The sequence below is a fragment of the Mustela nivalis genome (assembly GCF_964662115.1).
Source record: "Mustela nivalis genome assembly, chromosome: 17".
Taxonomy (NCBI): domain Eukaryota; kingdom Metazoa; phylum Chordata; class Mammalia; order Carnivora; family Mustelidae; genus Mustela; species Mustela nivalis.
This window is the reverse complement of record NC_139036.1, coordinates 7,336,749-7,361,523: the sequence shown is the minus strand read 5'-3', so window position 1 is coordinate 7,361,523 and position 24,775 is coordinate 7,336,749. Positions and strand designations below refer to the sequence as shown.

General features: G+C 43.4%; 1 protein-coding gene across 4 annotated transcripts in view; it reads right to left on the bottom strand.

Moving 5' to 3' along the window:
- The window catches only part of MAP2K4 (mitogen-activated protein kinase kinase 4), a 132,619-nt gene extending 122,539 nt beyond the window's left edge, over nucleotides 1-10,080 (bottom strand). For 2 of the 4 annotated variants that reach the window (XM_082708444.1, XM_082708446.1), the window contains exon 1: nucleotides 9,901-10,080. In XM_082708444.1, the coding sequence (XP_082564570.1) occupies nucleotides 9,901-10,018 (118 nt within the window). In that variant the 5' untranslated portion in view covers nucleotides 10,019-10,080. The remainder of the gene's footprint in view (nucleotides 1-9,900) is intronic. The other 2 variants (XM_082708445.1, XM_082708450.1) reach the window with 2 other exon arrangements.
- Between the last annotated feature and the right edge of the window lie 14,695 nt (nucleotides 10,081-24,775).

Here is a 24,775-nt window from a genome sequence, read left to right as displayed (position 1 = left end):
TTTAGCCAAAAGTAACCCACTGCTTACTACCTAATCACACAAAAGACAACGCAGGAGGGAGTGTGAATGGAGAGACTTCACCAGCAGAAGTCCTTGGGGCAAACTTGGACACAGCTACCACCTCAAGCTCAACTTGCTACCCCAGCAGATGTACGGCAGGAAGAGACTTCAGAAAGAGAAGTCAGAGATCCATGGGTTTTAGAAGCCTAAGTGACTAAAAGCTAGCCAGCTTCCTCCTGGGCAAAATGAGGGGAGCACAGGTCAAGGAGAGGAAACTGGCTCTCTGGAGACAGACAGAAATACACAGAGAGCACACTGTGCTTCAGCAACAACCACCCTCCCCACCCCCGCCAACGGTTCCAAAGCCCAGCTTCCAGTACCCTCCCTCCCTCCACAGGGGAGGGGGTACGTGGGGGGAGAAAGAAGGGAAAATTCACCTGCAACAACTGGAGAGGAAGCAAAGGGAGGAAAGACTGAAACAAGTTTAAGTCAATAGTCACTCTTTTCTTTTTAGCTCATTGGTTGCTACTAGGTAGCAAAAAATAAATAGTGGATGAGAGAGGTAAACAGAATAGTAATATGAATGGGGAAAAAAGCAAGATAAATAAACTTGAAAGATACAAGAAAAAGAATGAGCTGGATCTGTCTGCACAATTATGTAAAAAAAAGTTCCTGGAGGAAAAATGTGTAAAGGCAGATGTAACTGACAATGTTAGAGTGTCACCAATTACTGCTCTAACACGAGGGGTTAAACCCACTTCAAGTACAGAACCAATGCAGGTAACTAAAACTGGAAGAGTCTGGAATTCCCAAAGCGTCACTACAGGACTTGTTCTTTTTATTATGGATAAGTGACCCAGTAAAGGGATTCTGAGGCCTCACACTCAGGAAAGACGTGCTAACAGACCCAGAGTTCAGAGGCAAGGAGGGCTCCACTGACTCCAACAGAATGGCTCACTTTGGAATTCCACTTAGTCTTATCAGTCAGATCAGATCAAAGGCTATTAGCTAAATCTTTCTAGAACTCCCCTAGCTCCTTACTCTCAAAGGGCAGGGAGGCAGTGAGGGGACCACCAGCAATCCTGTACAAGAACAGAAAGACGGTGGTAAAGAAACAGTGAGGAAAACTTCCAGTATCCTCGGCTGTAGACAAAGCCAGATTGTGGCTATACTGTAATTCATCCATTAATATTCATTCACATATGTTCCTTTTTGAGGTCTCCTGTATCTCAGAAATTCTGTCTTCCCATCCACACACTTAAGGTATCAGTTAAATCTGTTGCTGGTACCAGTTAATCTTGAATATCTTATGTGCCTCCCTCTTTTATTCTGGTGTCTGTACCCTGAGTCTAAATTCTACATGATCCTCTACTTCAAATTTGAGTCCTTTTCATTTCATCTGGCCCTAGGTGAGCTTACTTGTGTTAAATCTTAGACCCCCAAGATCAAGCATCCAGAAGTATATGGTGGTGTAGAGAAATGGAGCTGTGTAGGGCTTCTTCTCTCCTCTTTCTCACGAGGTCACCCTCTTTCCCACATTCCCACTCATTCTCTGACTGTCACCTCAATCGTGACAGCCCTTCACTGGCCATGACTCAAAACCTACCATTACCGTATTTGCCCGATAAAGTAAGCTTGTCTACGTTAGCATAGATGACCGTTTACATTGTGCATTATGTGTATAGAAAAACAAAAGGCAAAGAGCCTTTGTGAAAGGAAAAAAGAAGCAACATCAGCCCAGGGTCCTAGTTCCAACTGTGAAACTCAAATCATTTCACTGGACCCCCAGGATCCTTCTTTAACTATAAAATTTAAAAAATATCAGTATGGAGCGTCTGTGTGGCTCAGATGGTTAAGTGTCTGACTCTTAATCCCAGCTCAGGTCTCAATCTCAGGGTTGTGAGTTCAGGCCCCATGTTGGACTCCATGAGTGTGGAAGCTACTTAAAAAAAAAAAGGTAATCTCATCTTAAAATTTGGAAACAGTGTGTCAGGACCTGCTTTGCCTAGGTAAGAGCCCCCCTCCCATGGGGTTTTACATTCTCCCTGGCCTGCTGCTTTGGGTTGATGGTATAACCCGGAGATGGTATGTGCGGGACAGGGGTGTAAGTGATTTCCCACTTCCTCAGCGATTCCTTTCAGGCCTCTGGGCATCCCAGATTTGGGTACTGCTGACAATGGACTATGAATTTCAGAATGAAGCCACACTAGCGTAAAGAAAATCCAAGCCACCTTACCAGGTCACGCCCATAGAGCAATCTACCAAGCCTTCCTTCTGACACAAGCATGAAAAGTCTAGTTGTTTGCTGCCTTCCAGATTCAACCTCAAAACTGTGGCATGTGGCCTCAACTGCAAAGTTACTCAGAGTACATCATTACAGCTCTAACATCTAAGGGTTTATCTTAGCTTGTCCGAAATTTGCATGTGCATTGTACTTAGAGTGGTTTCCATAAGATTTGACTCCTGCTGTGTTGTTTCCTTTCACTTTCCTTGCTTCACCAGCCTCGAACTTCAGAGGAGTCCACCATAATTCAGTTGGTCCCAGCTTGTTTGTGTCATCCAGAACCATTCATGATTTGACAAATACTGATCAAATCCTTTCCATAGTTGTTTTGTTTTTTAAGATTTTATTTACTTGACAGAGAGAGACACCGCAAGAGAGGGAAAACAAGCAGGGGGAGTGGGGGAGGGAGAAGCAGGCCTCTGTCTGAGCAGGGAGCCTGATGCGGGGCTCGATTCCAGGACCCTGGGATCATGACTGGAGCCAAAGGCAGATACCTAACAACTGAGCCACCCAAGCGCCCCTCCCACAGATGCTCTTAGTTTGGGATCTTGTCAGTCCTCATGATCCATTTCTTTTTCCCGCCTCTGACCAATGACTACCTCATTTACTCTTTGGTTGTGTAACTAAATGCTGTATTAATACCTCCAGCTTGTTCAGGGAAGCCTGAGTATACCTGGGGGGGGCAACTGATTACCTCTGTGACTGTGGGAAGTATCTAACCTCTATGAGCCTCAACTTCCTCATCTGTAAAATAGAACAGCAATACCCAAAAGCGCTCTGTGACGATTAAGCAATATCTCTAAAATGTCCAACAGCACCTGGAATACTGCAGGTCATTACTACCGTAGTGATCATTCCTGGTCTCGCCCTCAGGTGAACAATGACTGGCACTTTCCCCACCAGACCAGCTCCACCTACACAAAACCAGTCCCTCGCCTTTCATTCCCAGTCTCCCTGGGAGAAGTAAAAGGGAGGGACTCCACACAGCCTGGGGATCCCCACCCCAGGCCTTACATTCTGCCACAGCCCTTCCCAGACACAGCCTGGTGCCCTGGTGTCCAAGAAGGTGGATAATTTCCCTGGCAGGAAGCTAAACCAGATCTCAGAGATACCAGCACACATCAGGGGAGCCAATTAATGTCACTTACTTTTTTAGTAAGTTCAGACAATGAAGGCATAGCAGATATATCTGGTAACACTTCTCTTATTTCTCCCTTTTATAAATTTTGAGTGCTGTTTGGTAAGCTGAACATAACATGCCTTGAAAAAGCTGCTGTGGTGCCTACTTCAATCATCTTTCCAATGATGTGTTTGCCAGGAATCAAGCTGTATACGATATGAATGTTACCTTCTTTCGAGAGGCCCATCTTGAGTTAACTACTAACCAATGGTCCCTTTCACTGTGTAGCCACAAGTTAGGTCAATCTTATCACTCCTGGCCCTTGAAGCCTTTCTATAAGTACACAATAATTCTATACTTTGACAAAAGCATGAAAAGTCAACACATGAAGACTTTCTGGAGCTCCTGGGATCGGGGACAAGGGGAGAAGCAAACCCATGCCCATTGGCAGAACAGTCACTTCCACCAAATGTCAAATTTATTCGGGATAGCAACATAATTTATTAACTCTTCTGATAAATGGGTTCCTTTTATATATTATGTACGGTGATGAAAGGGTTCCATTACCTTTCAAATCTATACTGGCTTCCTGGGCCAATGCCTAATTAAAATTCTCTACTTACTTTAGATTCCCAATCAAAATGCCTCCTAATCCAAAATGCCACTGTCAACCCTCCAGGAAGTTTAAAACTCTAGAACATAAAGGAGCATCAGGAAGCAACAAGGCTCCAAAATCAACCCAAACATGGCTGGCTGCTTAGAGCTTCCACCCTCCCCAACCAAAACCTAAAATAATTTCCCCTTTCTATTCCTGAATCTGCATCATTCTGGCAAAGTTTCTTCTCTCGGACCTGAATGGCTGAAACAGCTTTGAGCTCGGAAAACCTGTGTGACCCTGTGCTACTGAGCAAGAAGAAGAAAGGCTACTAGTCACACGGGTGGGTCAGAACCCACCTCCTCCAGAGCAAATCACTTCATTGAATGTTAGTTCCCTAATCTATGAGAGGGAACTAAGGCAACCTACCCTTAAAGTAGTGTTTATGAGCATCAAATTAGGGAAAGAGTGAAAAAGAGCTGTGTTAACTATTGGTTTCCCTTCTTAACTTTAAATCTGAATGAAGGTTTCCCAGGTTGTGTAACTTAGACCGACTCCCTCCCTATCTCTGAGAGATGGAGACTACAGAGACTGACCTGGGTTATGTATGATAGAGCTGCTTGTGATCTCCTGACCCCTAGGAAGCAGGGAAGGCTGAATGAGCCCAAAGCAATCCAGCTGCTCACAGAAATGGAAGAAAAATAAAGAAATTTATGGGGGGGGGGGAACAGGACTCAAAATACAGGGTTAACTAATATCCCATCTTAAAATGAGTTTCAGTACACATTCACTTGAAGGTACATGAGAGGAAAAGGAGAGAAAATAAGTATATTGAAAGGATTGTTTTTGTACTTCTTGTCTTTTAATACTAGGATTGTGCTTGTTTTTAAGAGAAAACAGAGAAATGCACTGTGCTTTGAGAGGGGACCAGCTTGCTGGGGTGGACTTTGTACCAGGTTGTGTCACATGAATGGTTAAGGGACTAGTACTCAGCCTGCCTGGAAGGAAAGGGAAACAGTCCTAGGGTTTGGAACTAGATCTACTGTCTGCACAATTCAGTTCTTTAGTATCCAAATAAAGGCATCTTCCTATGGTTCTTGGAAACCACAGACTAAATGGTACAACAGTCTAATATAATCACAAATAAGGCATTTCACACATATTTTATATATTTAAATATTATTGAGAGAAAAAAGTGTACTGATTTGAAATCTTTTTTAGCAGACATCCACCATTACGCCTGAAAGTTCTGTGTTTCTTTCATAAAGTTTTTTAGTACTGAGGTATAATTAACATACATGACATTAATTTCAGATATATAACTTAATGACTTGATATTTGTACATATCACAAAATGATCGCTATAATAAGTCTAGTTAATATCACCATGCACAAAAAACGTACATTCTTTTGATGAGAACTTTTAAGATTTACTCTTAGCAACTTTCAAATATGCAATATAGTATTATTAACAATAGCTGCCATGCTGTACATTATTGTTTATGTGTTTCTGGTTTTGTTTTTGTTTTTAAGCAGGCTACACACCCAGCGTGGAGCTCAGCGCATGGCCTGAACTCACGATCCTGAGACCAAGACCTGAGCTGAAATCCAGAGTTGGATGCCTAACCAACTGAGCCACCCAGGTGCCCTTGTGTGAGTGTGTTTTTTAAGAACCAAACGATCATCTTTAACTTTAAATGCTATTTATAAATAGTTCAGGTGAAGGTAAATAAGCAAGGGCTGGACTAGTAGTCCATAAGTTTTGTGACACATCTACAGCTGAGACCGGAGAAGAAAAAAGGAAAAATCGCCTATCTAGAACAGCTCATTAAGAGAATCAGAGGTACCTACAATGTAGACTTTATAACTGCTTCCTGTAGCAAGTACTTTCCGATGCTTCCGTATTTTTCAGAATCAACTATAGATGCTAACTATTCTAATCACATTTTAAAAATCGCTTTAAAAACTGACACTTCTCGGGCGCCTGGGTGGCCCAGTGGCTTAAGCCTCTGCCTTCGGCTCAGGTCATGATCTCAGGGTTGGTCCTGGGATTGAGGCACCCGCATCGGGCTCTCTGCTCAGTGGGGAGCCTGCTTCCCCCTCCCCTTCTGCCTATCTCTCTGCCTATTTGTGATCTCTCTCTCTCTGTCAAATAAATAAATAAATGAAATCTTAAAAAAAAAAAAACTGGCACTTCTCAACTGAGTAGAGTTTACAGAAACACAGAAGTCTTATTTTTAACAGAAGTTTTATTTTTTCCCTACTTTAAGTCTTCTAAAATAAACTTCTTGTGTTTATGAGATAGTCAAGTGTCTAGTAATTCAACCAGGTGAATAGCCATGTCTATTAAAAATCCTTATATACTAATAGTTTACAATTTTCCAAGCACTCCTGTGTGCATTAATCTAATAATGTGATCATCACAACAGCCCTGTCAGGTAGGTTGCATCCCTATTTTAACAGATGAGAAACTCCGAGTTCAGAAAAGGTGAGTAATCATCCCAAGTCACAGAGCTTGTACATGACCGAGCAGGTATTCTACCTGAATCCAGGTAGAATAAAGACTCATCAGGAATATTCTTAAAGGAAAGGCTCAATGAAAAGTGGACATCAACAGATTAGTGAGAAGGGTAGGACCCAGTAATAATGAAGCCGGAGAAACTGTGTAGTGGATCATGAGGGGTTAGGGACACATCTAGTAATAATGAAAGAGACCATTAAGGACACCCTTACAAATAACAGCATTGTTGCTATTAACAATGGTGATGGTAGGCATGTATCACATCCTTACTATATGTCAGGACTATGCTGTGTGCATTCTCAAAGAAGCTGTGACATAAGCATTATTCCTACATTCCAACTGAGAAACAAGCTTGGAGAGGTTAAGTATCTTGCCCTAGGTCACAAAAATCTTAAATCCTGAGAAGGGGATTCAAATCCAGGGCTCCAGAGCTCTGGATCTTAAACATTGTGATATTAAGAAAATAATGCCTCCCGGGACGCCTGGGTGGCTCAGTTGGTTGGACGACTGCCTTCGGCTCAGGTCATGATCCCGGAGTCCCAGGATCGAGTCCCGCATCAGGCTCCCAGCTCCATGGGGAGTCTGCTTCGCTCTCTGACCTTCTCCTCGCTCATGCTCTCTCTCACTGTCTCTCTCTCAAATAAATAAATAAAATCTTTATTAAAAAAAAAAAAAAAAAAAAAAAAAAAGAAAATAATGCCTCCCAACTGGGCCACTTCTGGGCCACAAACCTCAAGCCATGAAAAAAGTGTACAGGGTTATCCAGTGCCCAGCACAGGGCTCATCACACAGAAGTACCTCTTAATGTCTGTTAGATAAAATGTATTCCATATATGAATACTAGTTGCTTGAAAGAAGGGAGGTCATTAATACCGCCCAGAAAGGCAGTGTTCTAGGGTAGCAAGTAGAAGTAGACTGGAGCAAGGGGGTGATATACCAAACATTCTGAGGCTCTGAAGTCTGATCTAAAACTGAAGGTCTCTAGGGCAGATGAAGCATGAAAGATTAGGCTCGAACCACACAAAACAGAAAAGATCCTAAATTGCCATTAAGCTCATGGTCTATAACCTGGACTGTGCTAGACAACATCCTGAGAATGTCAAGTGCTTCTCTTCATTCTGAGGAACCAAAACAGGTTCAAATAACAAGATATATCTAGCAGGTTCCTGAAGCCATCAAGGCTAGACATGGTAGTGGTAAAAGAAATTCATCAATAATTCAAAGAGAAGTCCTATATATTCCTTCTCCCTTTGAAAATAGGTTCCGCTTGATAGAAAGTTTGGTTTACTAGGCACTGACATTCAGGGGTGGCGGAGAAGCATGGAGAATGTCAGAATAATGCCCAGCCACAAGGACTTTGCATTCCTACAACACTCCAAGGTCTTCCCCACTTTGCCCACTTTGGAGCCTTCACACAGTTTCCCTCTGCCTTTGTTAGCAGGAGCTTCGTCTTTGCAGACAGGTCTTCTTAAACCATCTTATCAAAGCACTCTACCTTTCCCCATTATCTTCCATCACAAAACCCAGCTTGTTATCTCTGTAACACTTTTCTCCATTATTTACCTGCCGATTGTCTTCCCTGGCCCATCCCATGGGGAGGGTAATCTCCATCAGAGCTGTGACTGCCCCGTTCACTCTTTTCTGCATACCCAGCACTACACAGTCTATGCCCAGCACTAGGCAGATGCTCAATAAATTTTGTTTTGAGCAACAAAAAAAGAATACATTTATACAACTTTTTCAAACTACCAGCCTCCCTACCCTCCCCCACCATGAACTCCCCGCCAAAAAACCTGCATTACTTTTATAAGCATTGTAAGTCACCCGTTTTGCATAAGCAACACAACCCTAAGTTGTCGTTTTGCTGTTTCATTTCCCCACCAGCAACAACTAGACTGAAAAGCGGTAAGATCACTAAATCCATGTTTCACTTCGTCTATACAGTGTGCTGTGCAACACAGCATCCAATAACGAATTCAATTTGAATTAATGATGAAAGCCTGCACAGAAAGTGTCCTCTGAGCTCTGACATCACCCTGTCTATATGTCACCATTCTTTATGTGTATCAAAATTATCTCATAGGGAGGGCAGCTGGGATATAAAAATGACTAAAATCCTGTCTCTGCTTCGTGAATCACAGACGCTCTCATAAACACAAGATAGTCAGTAAATGTTGACCCAAACGCGGTTCAGACACACCTAGACACCCGGTTAAGACGGACCGAAGCGTCCTTAGAAAGCTTTTCATCAAGGAGTAACCATGGTGACACGGACCACCAAGGGTACCCCGACAGATTCCGCTAATAAGGTACTATAAGCAGTCAGCCGAAGTCGTCAAGAGATTTCTGAGATTCCCTGTCTTAAAAATAACATTACTCCTCGAAATTCCGCAGGAAACTTAAGGAAATGGCCCCCGATGGGCTGGGGCCTGGTATTTTCACAACAGCCCCACCACCACCACCACCACCACCACCACCACCCCTGTCAGGAGCCCTACGGATCAAAATGCGCACTCCCGGTGGGGACAGCCAGCCATGAATTAGGAAGCTGCCTCGGATGTCCAGACGCGACACGGTATCACTTTGACCCCTGCCGCGCTCCACCGCCTGCCCCTCTCCACTGGAACCGAATCTGCTCTCTCTCGCTTCTGTGCTGAGATTCTGAGCCTGCCAGGCTCACGCCGACACCCCCGGCCCCGGACAAGCCGCTCCGCCAGGCCCGCGGCTGTCCACACCACCACCTTACAGGTGGCACAGGCCCGGGCGCCCCCTCCCCCCACCCCTCTCGCCCTCCCGGCGCGCGGAACCCCCGCGAAAGTTTGCAGGCGCGGGGTCCCGCTGGAGCGCAGGGCCGGGAGGTCAGCTCGGCGGGCGGGCCGGCTCCAGCTGCGCCCCGCGGGGAGCCAAGATGGCCCTGCGCGGGGCCCCACTGCGGCGGCGGAGCTCCGGGGGGCGCCGGGCTGGGGCTGAGACGCCGCCGCCGCCGCCTACCTGCGCGGCCGGGTCGCCGGGCCGGGCGGGCTCGGGCCCGGAAGCGCGGGCGGGGCGGCGCCAGGTGAGCGGCGGCGGCGCGGCGGGGGCGGCCGCGGGGGCGGTGCAGGGCCAGGTGGGCCCCGCGCGCAGGGCCGGCGGGGCCGAGCGGCCGCGCGCGGGCGGAGGCGGAGGCCGCGGCCCCGGGCCTGCGCGCAGGGCCCGGGCCGGGGCCGGGGCAGGGCCGGGCGCGCGGCGGGAAGCGCGAGGGAGGGCGGGGGGCGGGCGCGGGCGGCTCCGGTGGCTCCCTCAGCCGGGTCCGGGGGCGTCCGCGGCCGCGGGGACAGGCCGCGACGACGCCGACGGCCGCGCCGGGGGGACCGGGGTCGCGGCGCTGGCGCGTTCCTTACCCTGCATGCTGCTGACGGCCGGGTGGCCCGGCGCCGGGGGGCCCACGGGGCCCGGGGTGCCGCTGCCGCTGCCGCCCCCGGAGCCGCCGCCGCCGCCGCTCGGGCTCGGAGCCGCCATTGTTGGGAGTGAGGAGCCGAGCGGCGCCGCGGCGGCTGCAATGCAGCAAGCTCGGCCTCTCGCACGGCCGAGGGGCGCGGCTAGCGCCCGCCTTGGCCCCGCCCCCGCCACGCCCCTGGCACGCCCCCCCTGGCACGCCCCCGCCCGCGCCTGATGCGGAGCCCGGCCAGCTGCCGAGCCGCAGAACCGCCCAGGGCGCGGGTGCCCGACCCGGAGGGAAGGCGGGCGGGACTGCTGCGCCGGGGCTGCGGGGCCTAACGTGGCTTGCACCATTAAGAGTGCGTGTGCACCGGGGAGGTTAGGGGACACAGAACTTTCCTTGTTCCCACGGAGGCCTGTGACCCCAAAAGTTGAAAAACCCCGTTGTGGGGGGAGAGGGGAGAGAGCACCTAGCTGGCTCAGTTGGTGGCGCATGGGACTCTTGATCTCCAGGTCGTGAGTTCCAGATCCATGCCCGGCACGGAGCCTACTTTAAAAAAAAAAAAAAAAAAAAAGAACCACCTTGTTGGAAACCTCAGAACCCCAAATCAGAGCGGTAAAGCTACAAAGGATCCCAGGGGTCATGCTTCCTGTCTAGTGTCTGACGCGGCTTGTCCGGAGGGGAGCTGGCTCTAGCTGTGGTTCCATGTGAAGCTACTGTTAAGTTCTGCCTAACACCCCAAGGCTCTACAGTGGCCTGGGGGCTGCCAGGGAGTCCTACTCCAGTAGGGTCCACAGACACATCCCAAAACTACGAATCCGAAACTACATCTTCATATAGATATTAAATTTGAAAAACAGTGTCTTAAGCACCTAACATTCCCTGGCCTCCCCAAATACACTAGTTATGTCACCATCTTCCCTTCAACACACCCTGGTTTCCCTCGCCCACCTCCTCAGCACCTGATAAGACTAGGCGTGGTCATTATTATGAGCTGCATAAAATTACAGCCTCCCCCCGACCCAAATCAAGTTTCTTCCATTGTTTTGCACAGAAACTTTGATTTTAGGAAGGTGCAGCTAAAAGCAGCAAAATAGTCCTCTGCGAAGTTAAGAGTTTCTGGGCCAATGGAAATGTGACTTGGCAGCTGGAGACCTGGGTCTCTGGGTAGAGTCATCTCTGCCTATAATAGAATGACCAACTATTCAACATAGCAGACAATCTAAACCATGATCCCTGCCCTTTGGAAGCATTGCACAATGTACACAAGGACCTCCTTCTGGAATCTCCTTCTGCACAGACTTTATCTGTGCTGCAACTTCCTCATAACATGTTGGAATTGTGCCCTCGGTCCAAAGAGCCCTGCCTTCTTGCTGTAAATCCAACCTCAGCCTCATCAGGAGTGCTCAGATGCTAAAAGTGGCTAGAGATAGGGCTTAAGAAAAGTAAATTGGGGAAGCAATAAAGGCATATGGAAGATAGGTGGATGAATTTAGTGGAAAGGCTTTCATTCTCCGCTCTGCCTCAGGACTCCCCTCAGAGGGTTTGGCTGACCCAGAAATACCTTCAAGTCTCAGTCATTATAAACAGTGCCATATCTCCATCTAAGAATCAGGAGCCCAGGGGCACCTGGGTTGCTCAGGGGGTTAAAGCCTCTGCCTTCGGCTCAGGTCATGATCCCAGGGTCTTGGGATCAAGCCCCGCATTGGGCTCTCTGCTCAGCAGGAAGTCTGCTTCCCCCTCTCTCTCTGCCTGCCTCTTTGCCTACTTGTGGTCTCTCTCTGTGTGTGTCAAATAAATAAATAAAATCTTAAAAAAAGAAAAAAAAAGAATCAGGAGCCCATCTTGCTTTTATTGGTTCTGAGGAATCCTGTATCTTCCTGTATCTTATAAGACCCGGAAAGAAAAGGTTCCCATCCAGGCTGCCCCGTCCAGAGTACAGGTTAAATATTCTGTCTACATCTTCTGCATGGTGCAATTGGAAAGAGAACAAATGACAAAGAAAAGGAGAATCGTTGACTCCCTACCATTCTCTCCTTTGAAGGTGCACACTGGAAAATGGCTTTCTTCTCTTTGGGATTTATACCTTAGTGCCTAGGGGGTTGGTATCCAAAATCAGATGAAGTTCTTGTTTCCAAATATGAACACAACTTATGAACAATTAGAAAGACTGATGCAGAAAAAGAAGGCACTGCCCTTCCCACACAATTGTTTCGTATTTTCATGGGCTTGACCACTTTGGCAGATTGAGAAAAGGCATCCGCAGCCCTACAGTTTTGCTGACAAATGAACCAAATATAGTATCTTGTCATCATCAAGCTCCAGTTGCAGCATGACCAGATATGAAATCGTTCTATCTGAGCAATTTTCAGACACTTTATTCCAGTGTCTGCCAGTAGGGTTCCCAACCAGTTCCTGTGGTCTAAATGTCACTGCTGCATGTGTATGTCACCTCATTTCTTTTTTCCAGCTCTTGGAAAATTGGACTGGTGCCAAAAAATAGCTTGGAGGGCTATTGGTCTCCCTGTCCCTATAAGTACTTTAAGAATCCCACCCCCGTTCTTTGATGCAGGTAGTTGATTTATTCATAATCTTATTATATAATGTGCTACAAGCCCACTTTTCCAATTATACATATTTCTTTAACAAAACTTGTTGTTAATTTGATAGAAATGCTGGAGGCAATACTAGAAATTAGGCAAACTACTAGGAAATTCCTTTAAAACCATGCAGTTTTCTAGTGTTATTTTAGATTATACATAAAAAGTTACATTTCAGGGGTCCCTGAATGGCTCTGTTGCTTAAGCATCTGCCTTCGGCTCAGATCCCACGGTCTTGGGATTGAAGTCCACATTAGGCTCCCTGCTCAGCGGGGAGTCTGCTTCTCCCTCTACCTTTTACCCTACTTGTGCTCTTGCTCTCTCTCTCTCTCAAATAAATAAATAATCTTAAAAAATTTTTTTTAGGTTACATTTGGGGTTGTTCAAACCATCAGTTAGGTCTGCATATGGGCAAAAACAAGGAACAACATTGATTTCTTCAAACTGACAAAGCTATAGGCTTTTTACTTTTTCTTACACTCATATTTTTCATATATTTGTGTTTTATCATTCAGTATGTGTCCCGCCAAAAAAAAAAAAATGTATAAATAACTATATTTGAAGACAAAGCCTTTAGAGAGGTGATTAGGGTAAGGTGAAGTCGTATGGGTATGCCCTAATGCCATATGTCCAGTGTCCTTTTAAAGGGAAGAAGAGACAGACACACACTGAAGGAAAACTGTGAAGACACAGGGAAGAGGTGACCATCTACAAACCAAGGAAAGAAGTTTCAGAAGACACCAATCCTGTCAACGCCATGATCTTGGACTTCCAGCTTCCAAGGCTCTGAGCAAATAAATTTCTGTTTTTTAAACCATCCAGGCTGTGATAGTTGGTTATGGCAACTGTAAAAAAACAAAGAAACAAACAAACAAAAAAATCTCTTACATGGCTGAGAAAATGAATTGCTTAAAAGTAAAAAATTACTTTTACTTTAAGAAGTAAAAAATTGCTTTTTAAGTAATAAAACTACTAGCTGGCATAATCTTTGGGGAGAGGACAAGTCAATCAGGCAATAAGTAACAATAATCAAAAAATTCACGGGGTTGGGCTCAGGGAGTTAAGCCTCTGCCTTCAGCTTGGGTTATGATCTCGGGGTCTTGGGACTGAGCCCCACATTGGGCTCTCTTCTCAGCAGAGAGTCTGCCCCCCCGCCCCCCCCATCTGCCTCTCTGCCTACTTGTGATCTCTCTGTCAAATAAATGAATTTTTACAAAAGGAAAAAAAAGAAATTCATGGGGCACCTGGCTGGCTCAGTCAGAAAAGGATGTGACTCTGGATCTTGGGATCATGAGTTCAGGCCCTGTGTTGGGTAAAGAGATTACTTATAAATACATACATACATACATACATACATAAATATTTTTTTAAATTGCCATTTAGAAGAGCTCCTTGAGAAAATCCCCACAGATACTTGAAACTCTTGGCTCTGCTATGTAATGACATTTCTTTGTCTTTAAAGAGGATGGGAGTAACAGATTAAGACCGTTACTAATAACAGTGTATGTCAATATCAGAGTGCCTTGTCCCAAAAGAGGGTGTAGAGAAAAGAAATGTCCATGTCTCCAGGTGAGAGCACCTTTGTTTAAAAATCTAGCTTGCTGGTTCTTTTTTGATACCTATGTCTCAGTGGTTAGATTACAAAGACATGTTTGACTTCACATTTCAAGTACAGTAGAAGTAAGTATAACTAGATTTCCCTTCAGGACCCTGATTTCAGCCTCTGAGAAAGGAAGGGTCAAACACCACTATTTGGCAGGAACAATCACCAGACATCCCCTGTAAGGGCTCAGCAGTGGACTTTGAGCAAAACCCATCTCCTATCCATCTCCAGTCACTGAGGACTCAAAACCAGGACATCTAGTAACGGATTTCACCTCTCCAGGCAAAGGGCTGGAAGCTGTGTGGGTTTCTAGATATTGGCTGAAAACTGTATTTAACTGGAAATAAACAGCATGTGAGAAGCTTTTAACCGTCATTAAAAGAATCAAAGTTCTGTCAGTTCAGTTAAAAGAAGATGTTAACTAACTATGCCTATTAATAATCAGGCACACACATAAAGATTTATGGGTAAATGTTCGTCACAACATTATTTGTAAGAGTAAAAAAATGGAAATACCTCACTGTAAGTCACTACCACTAAGTGAAAGGTGTTATCGACAGTATTAGCCATCATCTGACCAGATTCAAATATATATTAGAAAGCTATGATTCTCGGGCGCCTGGGTGGCTCAGTGGGTTAAGCCGCTGCCTTCGGCTCAGGTCATGATCTCAGGGTCCTGGGATCGAGTCCCGCATCGGGCTCCCTGCTCAGGGAGCCTGCTTCCTCCTCTCTCTCTCTGCCTGCCTCTCTGCCTACTTGTAATCTCTCTCTGTCAAATAAATAAATAAGTAAATCTTTAAAAAAAAAAAAAAGAAAAAAAAAGAAAGCTATGATTCTCGTATACCAGCACAATACCCACAGCTTGTCCTCATATTCTGTATGACACACAGACACACACACACACACACATGAAACTGAAACAAAACAAAACAAAAAACGGCATCTTTTGGGGAAGGAGAGCATGAAGCAAAATTAAGTGGGAAGGGGCAGGAGGGAATTTTCTAAGGTAATGATCATGTTCTATACCTTAACAGGAATTGGATTACACAAGTGTAATGCTTATCAAGATGCTGCAAATGATCTAGATTTGTGCATTTCAAGGTATGTAAATGTAAGTTGAAATAAAAAACTTGAATATTGTGGTATGAATGCTAAAGTCTTCAAGAGGACATACTCCTATCTGCAATTTACTTTGAAATGTGTCAAAAACAAGATGGCTGAATGAAAAGCTAGTGGGATGGATAAATGGATATATATGTGCTAAGACAAATATAATACAATGTTAATGGTAAATGTAATAAAATGTTAATGATAAAATCCAATGGGTAGACTGACATGAACAATTATCTTTTCCATTGCATGAAATTTTTTGTAATAAAATATTAGGGGAGGGGTGCCTGGATGGCTCAGTTGGTTGAGTGACTGCCTTCGGCTCAGGTCATGATCCTGGAGTTCCGGGATGGAGTCCCACATTGGGCTCCCTGCTTGGCGGGGAGTCTGCTTCTCCCTCTGACCCCTTCTCTCTCATGCTCTCTCTCTCAAATAAATAAAATCTTTTAAAAAATAAAATAAAATATTAGAGGAAAATGAAAAACGATAAAACAAAAAAGTGCACAGAAGTTAAACATATTGCTAAATTGCATTGCCCCCTCGAGCAAAATCACAACCCAAATGATACGACTTCTAACAACTAAGTATAAATTTGTCTAACTAATTTATCTGATGGGGTAGGTTTCCTATAAAATTCAGAAATTCCTGAAACGTATTATCTGAAAGAAAGGAATCGGGCACCTGAGTGGCTCAGTCAGTTAAGTGTCTGACTCTTGATTTTGGGTCGGGTCATGATCTCAGGGTGATGGGATCGAGCCCCATGCTTGGCTCTGCACTGCTTCTCCCTCTTCCTCTGCTCTTCCTGTTGCTTGTGCTCTCTCTCTCTTGCAAATAAGAAAAGTCTTTGAAAAAATTGTAATAATAAAAGAAAGGACTCACCTAGGTACAGCCATACAGGGTCCTCACAAGAAAGAGCATTTGTTGTTGTGGACTCATAGGAGACCCCACAGACACCTCTAGCTAAGTCAAAATCTTAGGATTTAATAATTAGGGGAGGGCATTGTGGTTTTTGTTTTTGAGATTAAATAACAATATCTGGTTTAAATTTAATAACATTGTTTTGTTTCATTGAGTGTTTTGTAACAGCTTTGAGCTATAATTCACATACCGAATGATCTGACAGAGAAGTACTGACCTAAGCTTTCCTTAAAGTGGATTTGAAGTACATTTCCTTAATTTATTATATTTAGTAAGGGAAATTTTATTGACCCCCTTCTTTAATTCAGGAGGATGAAAATGAACATTTGTCATTATTATAAAACTTAAATAAAATTACTTTTTACTTTTGATTTGACCCACAGTAATGTTTTTCTATGGGTTGGTCACACTTCATAGAAAAAGAAAAAGATTTCCTATTCATCATCTGAAGGAAAATGGACAAGCTCATTATAAAGTTCATATGGAAGAATAAACCAGTCCCCTAAAGAAGTCTGAAAAAGGAGAACAATAAGGGGATTTAACCCTGCAAGATATTAAAATACCTTAAATCTACAATGATTGAAACTTTATGGAACTGGCACAGGAATCGACAGGCAGAGGGAACTAATTAGGAAGACAGGAAATAAGCTCTAATACTTATAAGAATATAGTATGATTAAAAGTGGGATCTCAGGGACGCCTGGATGGCTCAGTTGGTTAAGCAGCTGCCTTCGGCTCAGGTCATGATCCCAGCGTCCTGGGATCGAGTCCCACATCGGGCTCCTTGCCCTCTGCAGGGAGCCTGCTTCTCCCTCTGCCTCTGCCTTCCACTCTGTCTGCCTATGCTCGCTCTCACTCACTCTCTCTCTGACAAATAAATAAATAAAATCTTTTAAAAAAAAATAAATAAATAAAAATTTTAAAAAAAAGTGGGATCTCAGTCAAAGGTAGAAATCTGAAAAGAAGTACATTTCAATCCATACCTCGAAATTTAATTCAGAATAAGTTCCAAATGAATAAAATAATGTAAAAGGGAAAAAAAGAAACCATTAATGTATAAGATGAACCCATCTTCCTAAGCATGACAAAAAGTCAATTAAGAAAAAAAATCTTTGGGATGCATGCGTGGTTCAGTCAGTTAAGCCTCTGCCTTTGGCTCAGGTAGTGATCCCCGGGTCTTGGGATGGAGTCCCACATCAGTCTCCGGGCTCAGCAGGGAGCCTGCTTCTCCCTCTGTTCCCCCTGCTTGTGTGCTCTCTCTTTCTCCAATAAGTAAATAAATAAAATCTTTTTTAAAAAATTGGAAAAAATCTTTAAGTCTTCTTGGCAAAAACCACAATAAACACAGTCAAAAGACACAACTAACTGGGAAAGTCATGTTTCAACTTATAAGACAGAGGCTTAATTTCACTAATAAAGAGTTCCTATTAAATCAACAAGAAAAAGACCACCAACCTAATACAAAAATAGGTCAAGGATATCAAGTAGACAGATCTCCAAAAAAAAGAATATAAATGTCTCTTAAAAATGCAAAGATGTTTAACCTCACTTAAAGTAAACAAAGTGCCAATTAAAACCATACCGAGATATCGCCGTTTCAATTATCTAACAAGAAAATTTAATAACACACTATGTTGATGAGAGTGTGGAAAACTGGCATCCTAGACATTGCTGGTGGGAATACACATTTGCACAACTCATTAGAGGACAATGTAGCAATTTCTATCAAAATTACGATTGCATTTCCCTTTATCACAAAGAGTGTTACTTTTAGAAGCTTATTCCAGCAGATACTCTTATGTTCACAAAACCTCATATAAGGTTATTGAGGATAGCATTTTTACAGCAAAACATTAGAATCACACAAAATGTCCTCTAATAGGTGAACAATTAAATAATGTAGAGGGAATACTTAGCAGGTATAAAAATAAGAAGGCTCTTTATGGAGTGTTGTGCAATGATTAACTATATATAATGTTAAGTGAAAAAGCTAGAAGTAGAACACCATGTTAGTATAATGCTATTTCTGTGAAAAGAGAAAATGTATATATTTAATATAGGCATACTTGCTTAAAATATATTTGGAACTCTTTATTAGTGAAATTAACCCTCTATCTGTCTTATAATTTCAAACTTATAAGACTAAAAATATTGATTGTCCCAAGGGAGAGGAGAAACTGGATTGGGAGAAAATCTTGTCGTTATATACTCTTTGGTAGCTTATAATTTGTGAATAATGCAAAGGTAATACCTACGTTAATATGTACCTAAACCAGGAAGAATGGCTGTTTTTCCTTTTGCTGTTGTAACGAGCATTCTTTTTTTTTTTTCCAGCATAACAGTATTTCTTGTTTTTGCACCATACCCAGTGTTCTACGCAATCCATGCCCTCTCTAATACCCACCACCCGGTTCCCCCAACCTCCCACCCTCCGCCAATTCAAACCCCTCAGATTGTTTTTCAGAGTCCATAGTCTCTCATGGTTCACCTCCCCTTCCAATTTCTCCCAACTTCCTTCTCCTCTCCATCTCCCCTTGTCCTCCATGCTATTTGTTATGCTCCACAAATAAATGAAACCATATGATAATTGACTCTCTCTGCTTGACTTATTTCACTCAGCATAATCTCTTCCAGTCCCGTCCATGTTCCTACAAAAGTTGGGTATTCATCCTTTCTGATGGAGGCATAATACTCCATAGTGTATATGGACCACATCTTCCTTATCCATTCTTCTGTTGAAGGGCATCTTGGTTCTTTCCACAGTTTGGCAACTGTGGCCATTGCTGCTATAAACATTGGGGTACAGATGGCCCTTCTTTTCACTACATCTGTATCTTTGGAGTAAACACCCAGTAGTGCAATTGCAGGGTCATAGGGAAGCTGGATTTTTAATTTCTTGAGGAATCTCCACACTGTTCTCCAAAGTGGCTGCACCAACTTGCATTCTCACCAACAGTGTAAGAGGCTTCCCCTTTCTCCACATCCCCTCCAACACATGTTGTTTCCTGTCTTGCTAATTTTGGCCATTCTAACTGGTGTAATATCTCAATGTGGTTTTAATGTGACTCTCCCTGATGGCCAGTGATGATGAACATTTTTTCATGTGTCTGATAGCTATTTGTATGTCTTCATTGGAGAAGTGTCTGTTCATATCTTCTGCCCATTTTTTGATATGATTATCTGTTTTGTGTGTGCGGAGTTTGAGGAGTTCTTTATAGATCCTGGATATCAACCTTTTGTCTGTACTGTCATTTGCAAATATCTACTCCCATTCTGTGGGTTGCCTCTTTGTTTTGTTGACTGTTTCCTTTGCTATGCAGAAGCTTTTGGTTTTGATAAAGTCCTAAAAGTTTATTTTCACTTTTGTTTCCTTTGCCTTTGGAGACATATCTTGAAAGAAGTTGCTGTGGCTGATATCAAAGAGATTACTGCCTATTTTCTCCTCTAGGATTCTGATGGATTCCTGTCTCACGTTGAGGTCTTTTATCCATTTCGAGTTTATCTTTGTGTACGGTGTTAGAGAATGGTCGAGTTTCATTCATCTACATATAGCTGTCCAGTTTTCCCAGCACCATTTATTGAAGAGACTGTCTTTTTTCCACTGTATGTTTTCTCCTGTTTTGTCGAAGATTATTTGGCCATAGAGTTGAGGGTCCATATCTGGGCTCTCTACTCTGTTCCACTGGTCTATGTGTCTGTTTTTTTTTTTTTTAAGATTTTATTTATTTATTTGAAAAGAGAGATCACAAGTAGGCAGAGAAGCAGAGACAGAGGAGGAAGCAGGCTCCCTGCTGAGCAGAGAGCCCGATGCAGAGCTGGATCCCAGGACCCTGGGATCATGACCTGAGCTGAAGGCAGAGGCTTTAACCCACTGAGCCACCCAGGTGCCCCAATGTGTCTGTTTTTATGCCAGTACCATGATATCATCCTCAATGGGAAAAAGCTTGCAGCGTTCCTGTTGAGATCAGGAACATGACAAAGATGCCCACTCTTACCACTTGTTCAACATAGTATTAGAAGTCCTAGCAACAGCAATCAGACAAAAAGAGAAATACAAGGTTTCCAAATTGGCAAAGAAGAAGGCAAACTCTCTCTCTTTGCAGATGACATGATTCTTTATATGGAAAACCCAAAAGACTCCACCCCCAAACTACTAAAACTCATACAACAATTCAGTAACGTGGCAGGATACAAAGTCAATGTACAGAAATCAGTGGCTTTCTTACACACTAACAATGAAAATACAGAAAGGGAAATTAGAGAATCGATTCCATTTACTATAGGAACCATAAGATACCTGGGAATAAACCTAACCAAAGAGGTAAAGGATCTGTACTCGAGGAACTACAGAACACTCATGAAAGAAATTGAAGAAGACACAAAAAGATGGAAGACCATTCCATGCTCTTGGATCGGAAGAATAAACATTGTTAAAATGTTTATACTGCCTAGAGCAATCTATACTTTTAATGCCATTCCGATCAAAATTCCACCGGTAATTTTCTTTTCTTTTTTTTTTTTTTTTTTTAAGATTTTATTTATTTATCAGAGAGAGAGAAGGGGAGAGAGCGAGCACAGGCAGAGAGAATGGCAGGCAGAGGCAGAGGGAGAAGCAGGCTCCCTGCTGAGCAAGGAGCCCGATGTGGGACTCGATCCCAGGACGCTGGGATCATGACCTGAGCCGAAGGCAGCTGCTTAACCAACTGAGCCACCCAGGCGTCCCTCCACCGGTAATTTTCAAAGAGCTGGAACAAATAATCCAGAAATTTGTAGGGAACCAGAAGAGACCCTGAATTGCTAAGGAAATGTTGAAAAACAAAAATAAAACTGGGGGCATCACGTTACCTGATTTCAAGCTTTACTACAAAGCTGTGATCACCAAGACAGCATGGTACTGTAACAGGCATTCTTATAAAACAGTTGCAAAATATGTATTACTGCATATTTATATTCTTTTAAACAGTTACATTTTATAATGTCTCAAAAACACAAATCATTTTTGAACTATTTTATAAAAAGTTATGTTTTTTCCTTATACATATATGCTATTTTACTTACAGAAAATGTTTCTATTTTTCTTTTTGTTAAATCAGAAATGTACTAAGTTATTATTCTCTCTTCCAGTTCTGCTTGAATACCGAAGAATTATAAGATATATAAATCCTGTAAGAATTCATTCAGTAGTTATTGATTGCTAGATTAATATACCAGAATTCATTGATAGTACTTTTTTCACCTAGAGAAGTCTTCACTGGTTCTCAATTCTCAAACTTGGGTGGTGTGAATGCTTCTAGGGGAGTCCCTATAGGGACACACAGGCTCACAAAGAAGGTTGTCGACACCAATCCATATCTCTTTGAATACATCCTTGAATAATGTGAGTTGGACATGCTGACCGACCCACACCCTCAGTGCAAAATTCATGTACGACTTTTGGTTCCCTAAAATCTTAACTCCTAATAGCCCATTGATGACTAGAAGCCTTACCAATAACATAGTTGATTAACACATATTTTGTGTATGTATTATATACTGTGTTCTTAACACACAGTGTTCTTAACACCCAAGGGGTGGGGCAACAGGGTGGCTCAGTTAAGCCTCTCTGCCCCTTTCCCTGCTCATCCTCTCTCTCTCTCATAAATAAATAAAGTCTTTAAAAAAAAAGAAGAAGAAAAAGGAAGAAAAGAAAATCACAAGGCACATCTGGGTGGCACAGTAGGTCAAGTGTCTGACTCTTGGTTTTGACTCAGGTTATGATCTTAGGGTTATGGGGCGGAGGCCTGCATCAGGCTCCTTGCTCAGTGCAGAGTCTACTTGGAACTCTTCCTTGCCCTCTCCCTCTGCACCTCCCCATGCCCACTCTCTCTCTCTAAAATAAATAAATCTTTAAAAGAAAAAAAATCACAAGGAAAAGAAGATACATTTACAATATTGTTCTTTATTTATTGAAAAAAAAATTCAGGTATAAGTAGACCCATGCAATTCAAATCAATGTTGTTCAAGGGTCAACAGTGTATGTGTTCAGGTTCATGGAGGAAATCTAAGATCGTTCAATGGACTTGGAGAAAGAAGTCCAGATTCCATCTTATAATCAAGTACAAAACTTGTTTCCCTCTCCCAGATGGGACTTGCAATTCTTTTTTATTTTATTTTATTTTATTTTATTTATTTGACAGAGAGAGAGAGAGAGAGCAAACGTAGGGGTAGTGGCAGGCAGAGGGAAACGCAGGCTCCCTGTGGACTTGCAATTCTAACCCCTTCCATCCCTCCTTTGCCCCCAGTGTGCATGGGCTGGGATTTATATAACTGTAGTGCTCCTAATGTCATGATTTTCCCAGAGCAGTCACAATTTCAAATACTATGTTCCTGATTTTGAACCACGAGATCTGAATTCTGGTTCTGGAAATAGTTACCATTTACTTTGGCTAAATTCTAGTCTATTGACCTTAACCAATTCCTTAGAATTTCTCTCTTGGGAGTTTCCCCCCAAACTATGAAAATTGGAGAAGAACCCTTCCTAGATGCCTAGTGCCTCAGACAGATGAGGCACTGTGAATGTAACTGACTAGGAATAAGGCTCTGACAAGGGTAGTACTCTGCCCAGTCTGCAAGTACTCAGCCTTGCCTTTCCTCCTGATTACCAGACCCTCTGGTCAGCAAAGCTCTCAGGTATCCCCCAATGGGTTCTAAAACCCAAGGTGGGCATCATTAATCTCTCATCTCCTGTGTTCTGGATAATATTCCTGAGCAATCCTGCACAAATGCCTTCAGAGGCTGGGTAATAAAGTACCATGAATACATAAAGAGATTTGATTTTTTTTTTTAAAGAGGTCTAATTTAAAGGGATGGTCAGACAGGGTGAGTGGGAAACCTGCACAATAAAAAGCATTCCCATTCAAAGAAAGAATTGTTAAAATTGTGCTTGGACACGAAATACTGGCTGCCCGTTTACAGCAGCTGGTGGGGGGTGGTCTACACTGACATCAGAGGGAAAGGATCTTGGATAGAATTCTGTAAGCTATAAAGAATACACTCCAGAGGTGCCTGGGTAGCTCAGTCTGTGAAGCATCCACCTTTAGCTCAGGTCATGATCTCAGGGTCCTGGGATTGAGCCCCGCTTCAGACTCCTTGCTCAGCGGGAAAGTTGCTTCTCCCTCTCCCTGAGCCCTCCCTCCTGCTTGGGCTCTCTCTCTCTCTGTCTCAAATAAATACATTAAATCTTTTCTTTTTTTTAAAGATTTTATTTATTTATTTGTCAGGGATAGAGGAAGAGAGCGAGCGAGCGAGCACAGGCAGAGAGGCCTGGAGAGGCAGAGGGAGAAGCAGGCTCCCTGCGGAGCAAGGAGCCCGATGAGGGACTCGATCCCAGGACTCTGGGATCATGACCTGAGCCACCCAGGCATCCCAAATAAATTAAATCTTAAAAAAAAAAAATACATTCCATGCCTAATTCTTGGTAACCAGCTCCTTCCAAGATGGACTTTTTCTTTCCTTTCTTTCTTTCCTTTTTTTTTTTTTTTTTTTTGCTTCTGGGTACGTGCTGTTTCTTTTGCACATCTCCATGGGCAACCCAAACCCTGTGGTGGCCCCCTTCAAGACTCTCTAAGATGGGCTACCACTGCTGATTGACTTCATTCTTGCTGTGTTCTGACACTACATCATGAAGAGGTTACATTCTGGAAAAACAGTTGTTTTGTTTTGTTTTTAAATGAACCCTGGTGTCTGGTTAATCCCAATCCTTCTTTCTCTGTGTGTTCTCCAATGTTCAGACCCTTTCTACTAATTAGCAGAGATGGATGAATCACCTGTCTTATTATCTCCCCAGGGAAAGAAAAAGCTTGCTTCTCATATTGATCTAGAACTTCAGGAGTCAACACATGCTCTGGAAGCTTCCAACAGAGAGAGGAAAGTTCAATCTGAAAAACTCAGTGCAGACAGAAGCTCGACATGGGCACGTGTCCAGCCATCCCTAGCATCAGACAGTAGGGACAGATGGGGCTTCCCACTGTTCAGTGCTGTTGGGATTTTCGGGAGTCGTGGTCATCAAGAAGAGGTAAATGTCACAGACATAGCAAGGGCAAGGTGTGGTTGTCCAATGTTGGCAGACTCATCAGCTTAGCAAAGGTCATGCAGCCTAAAGCAAAGGAGATACATGGGTGCCAAAAGTGACCATACAAAGTGACAAAAACAGAGGTCAGTTACCAAGGGATCAAGATGAGGCACTTATGGGAACCAGAGAAGGAGAATTCTGGGTGGTGGAAAGTTTAAGGAGGTATGAATCATCTTGCTCGATTCTTTAAGGTTGTTTCCTGAATGGAACTTACCAGGTTTTCAAGAGGACCTGTTCAGTTAATGAGAAGAAGAATCACCTACAAAGTCAGATGCTTTCCAATCTGTGTTTTTCCAGAGGGTGGGGGGAAAAAAGCTCTTTTTCTGGCATGAACTGAAATTCAAACGGGGAGTCAACATATGAAAAGAGTCTTGGCCAGGTTTGAGCCCAACATTCAGGGAATTTTTGACCTAACCCTCTTCATTTTTTTTTCTTTTTTAAAAAAAGATATTATTTATTTATTTGACAGAGAGAGAGATCACAAGTAGGCAGAGCA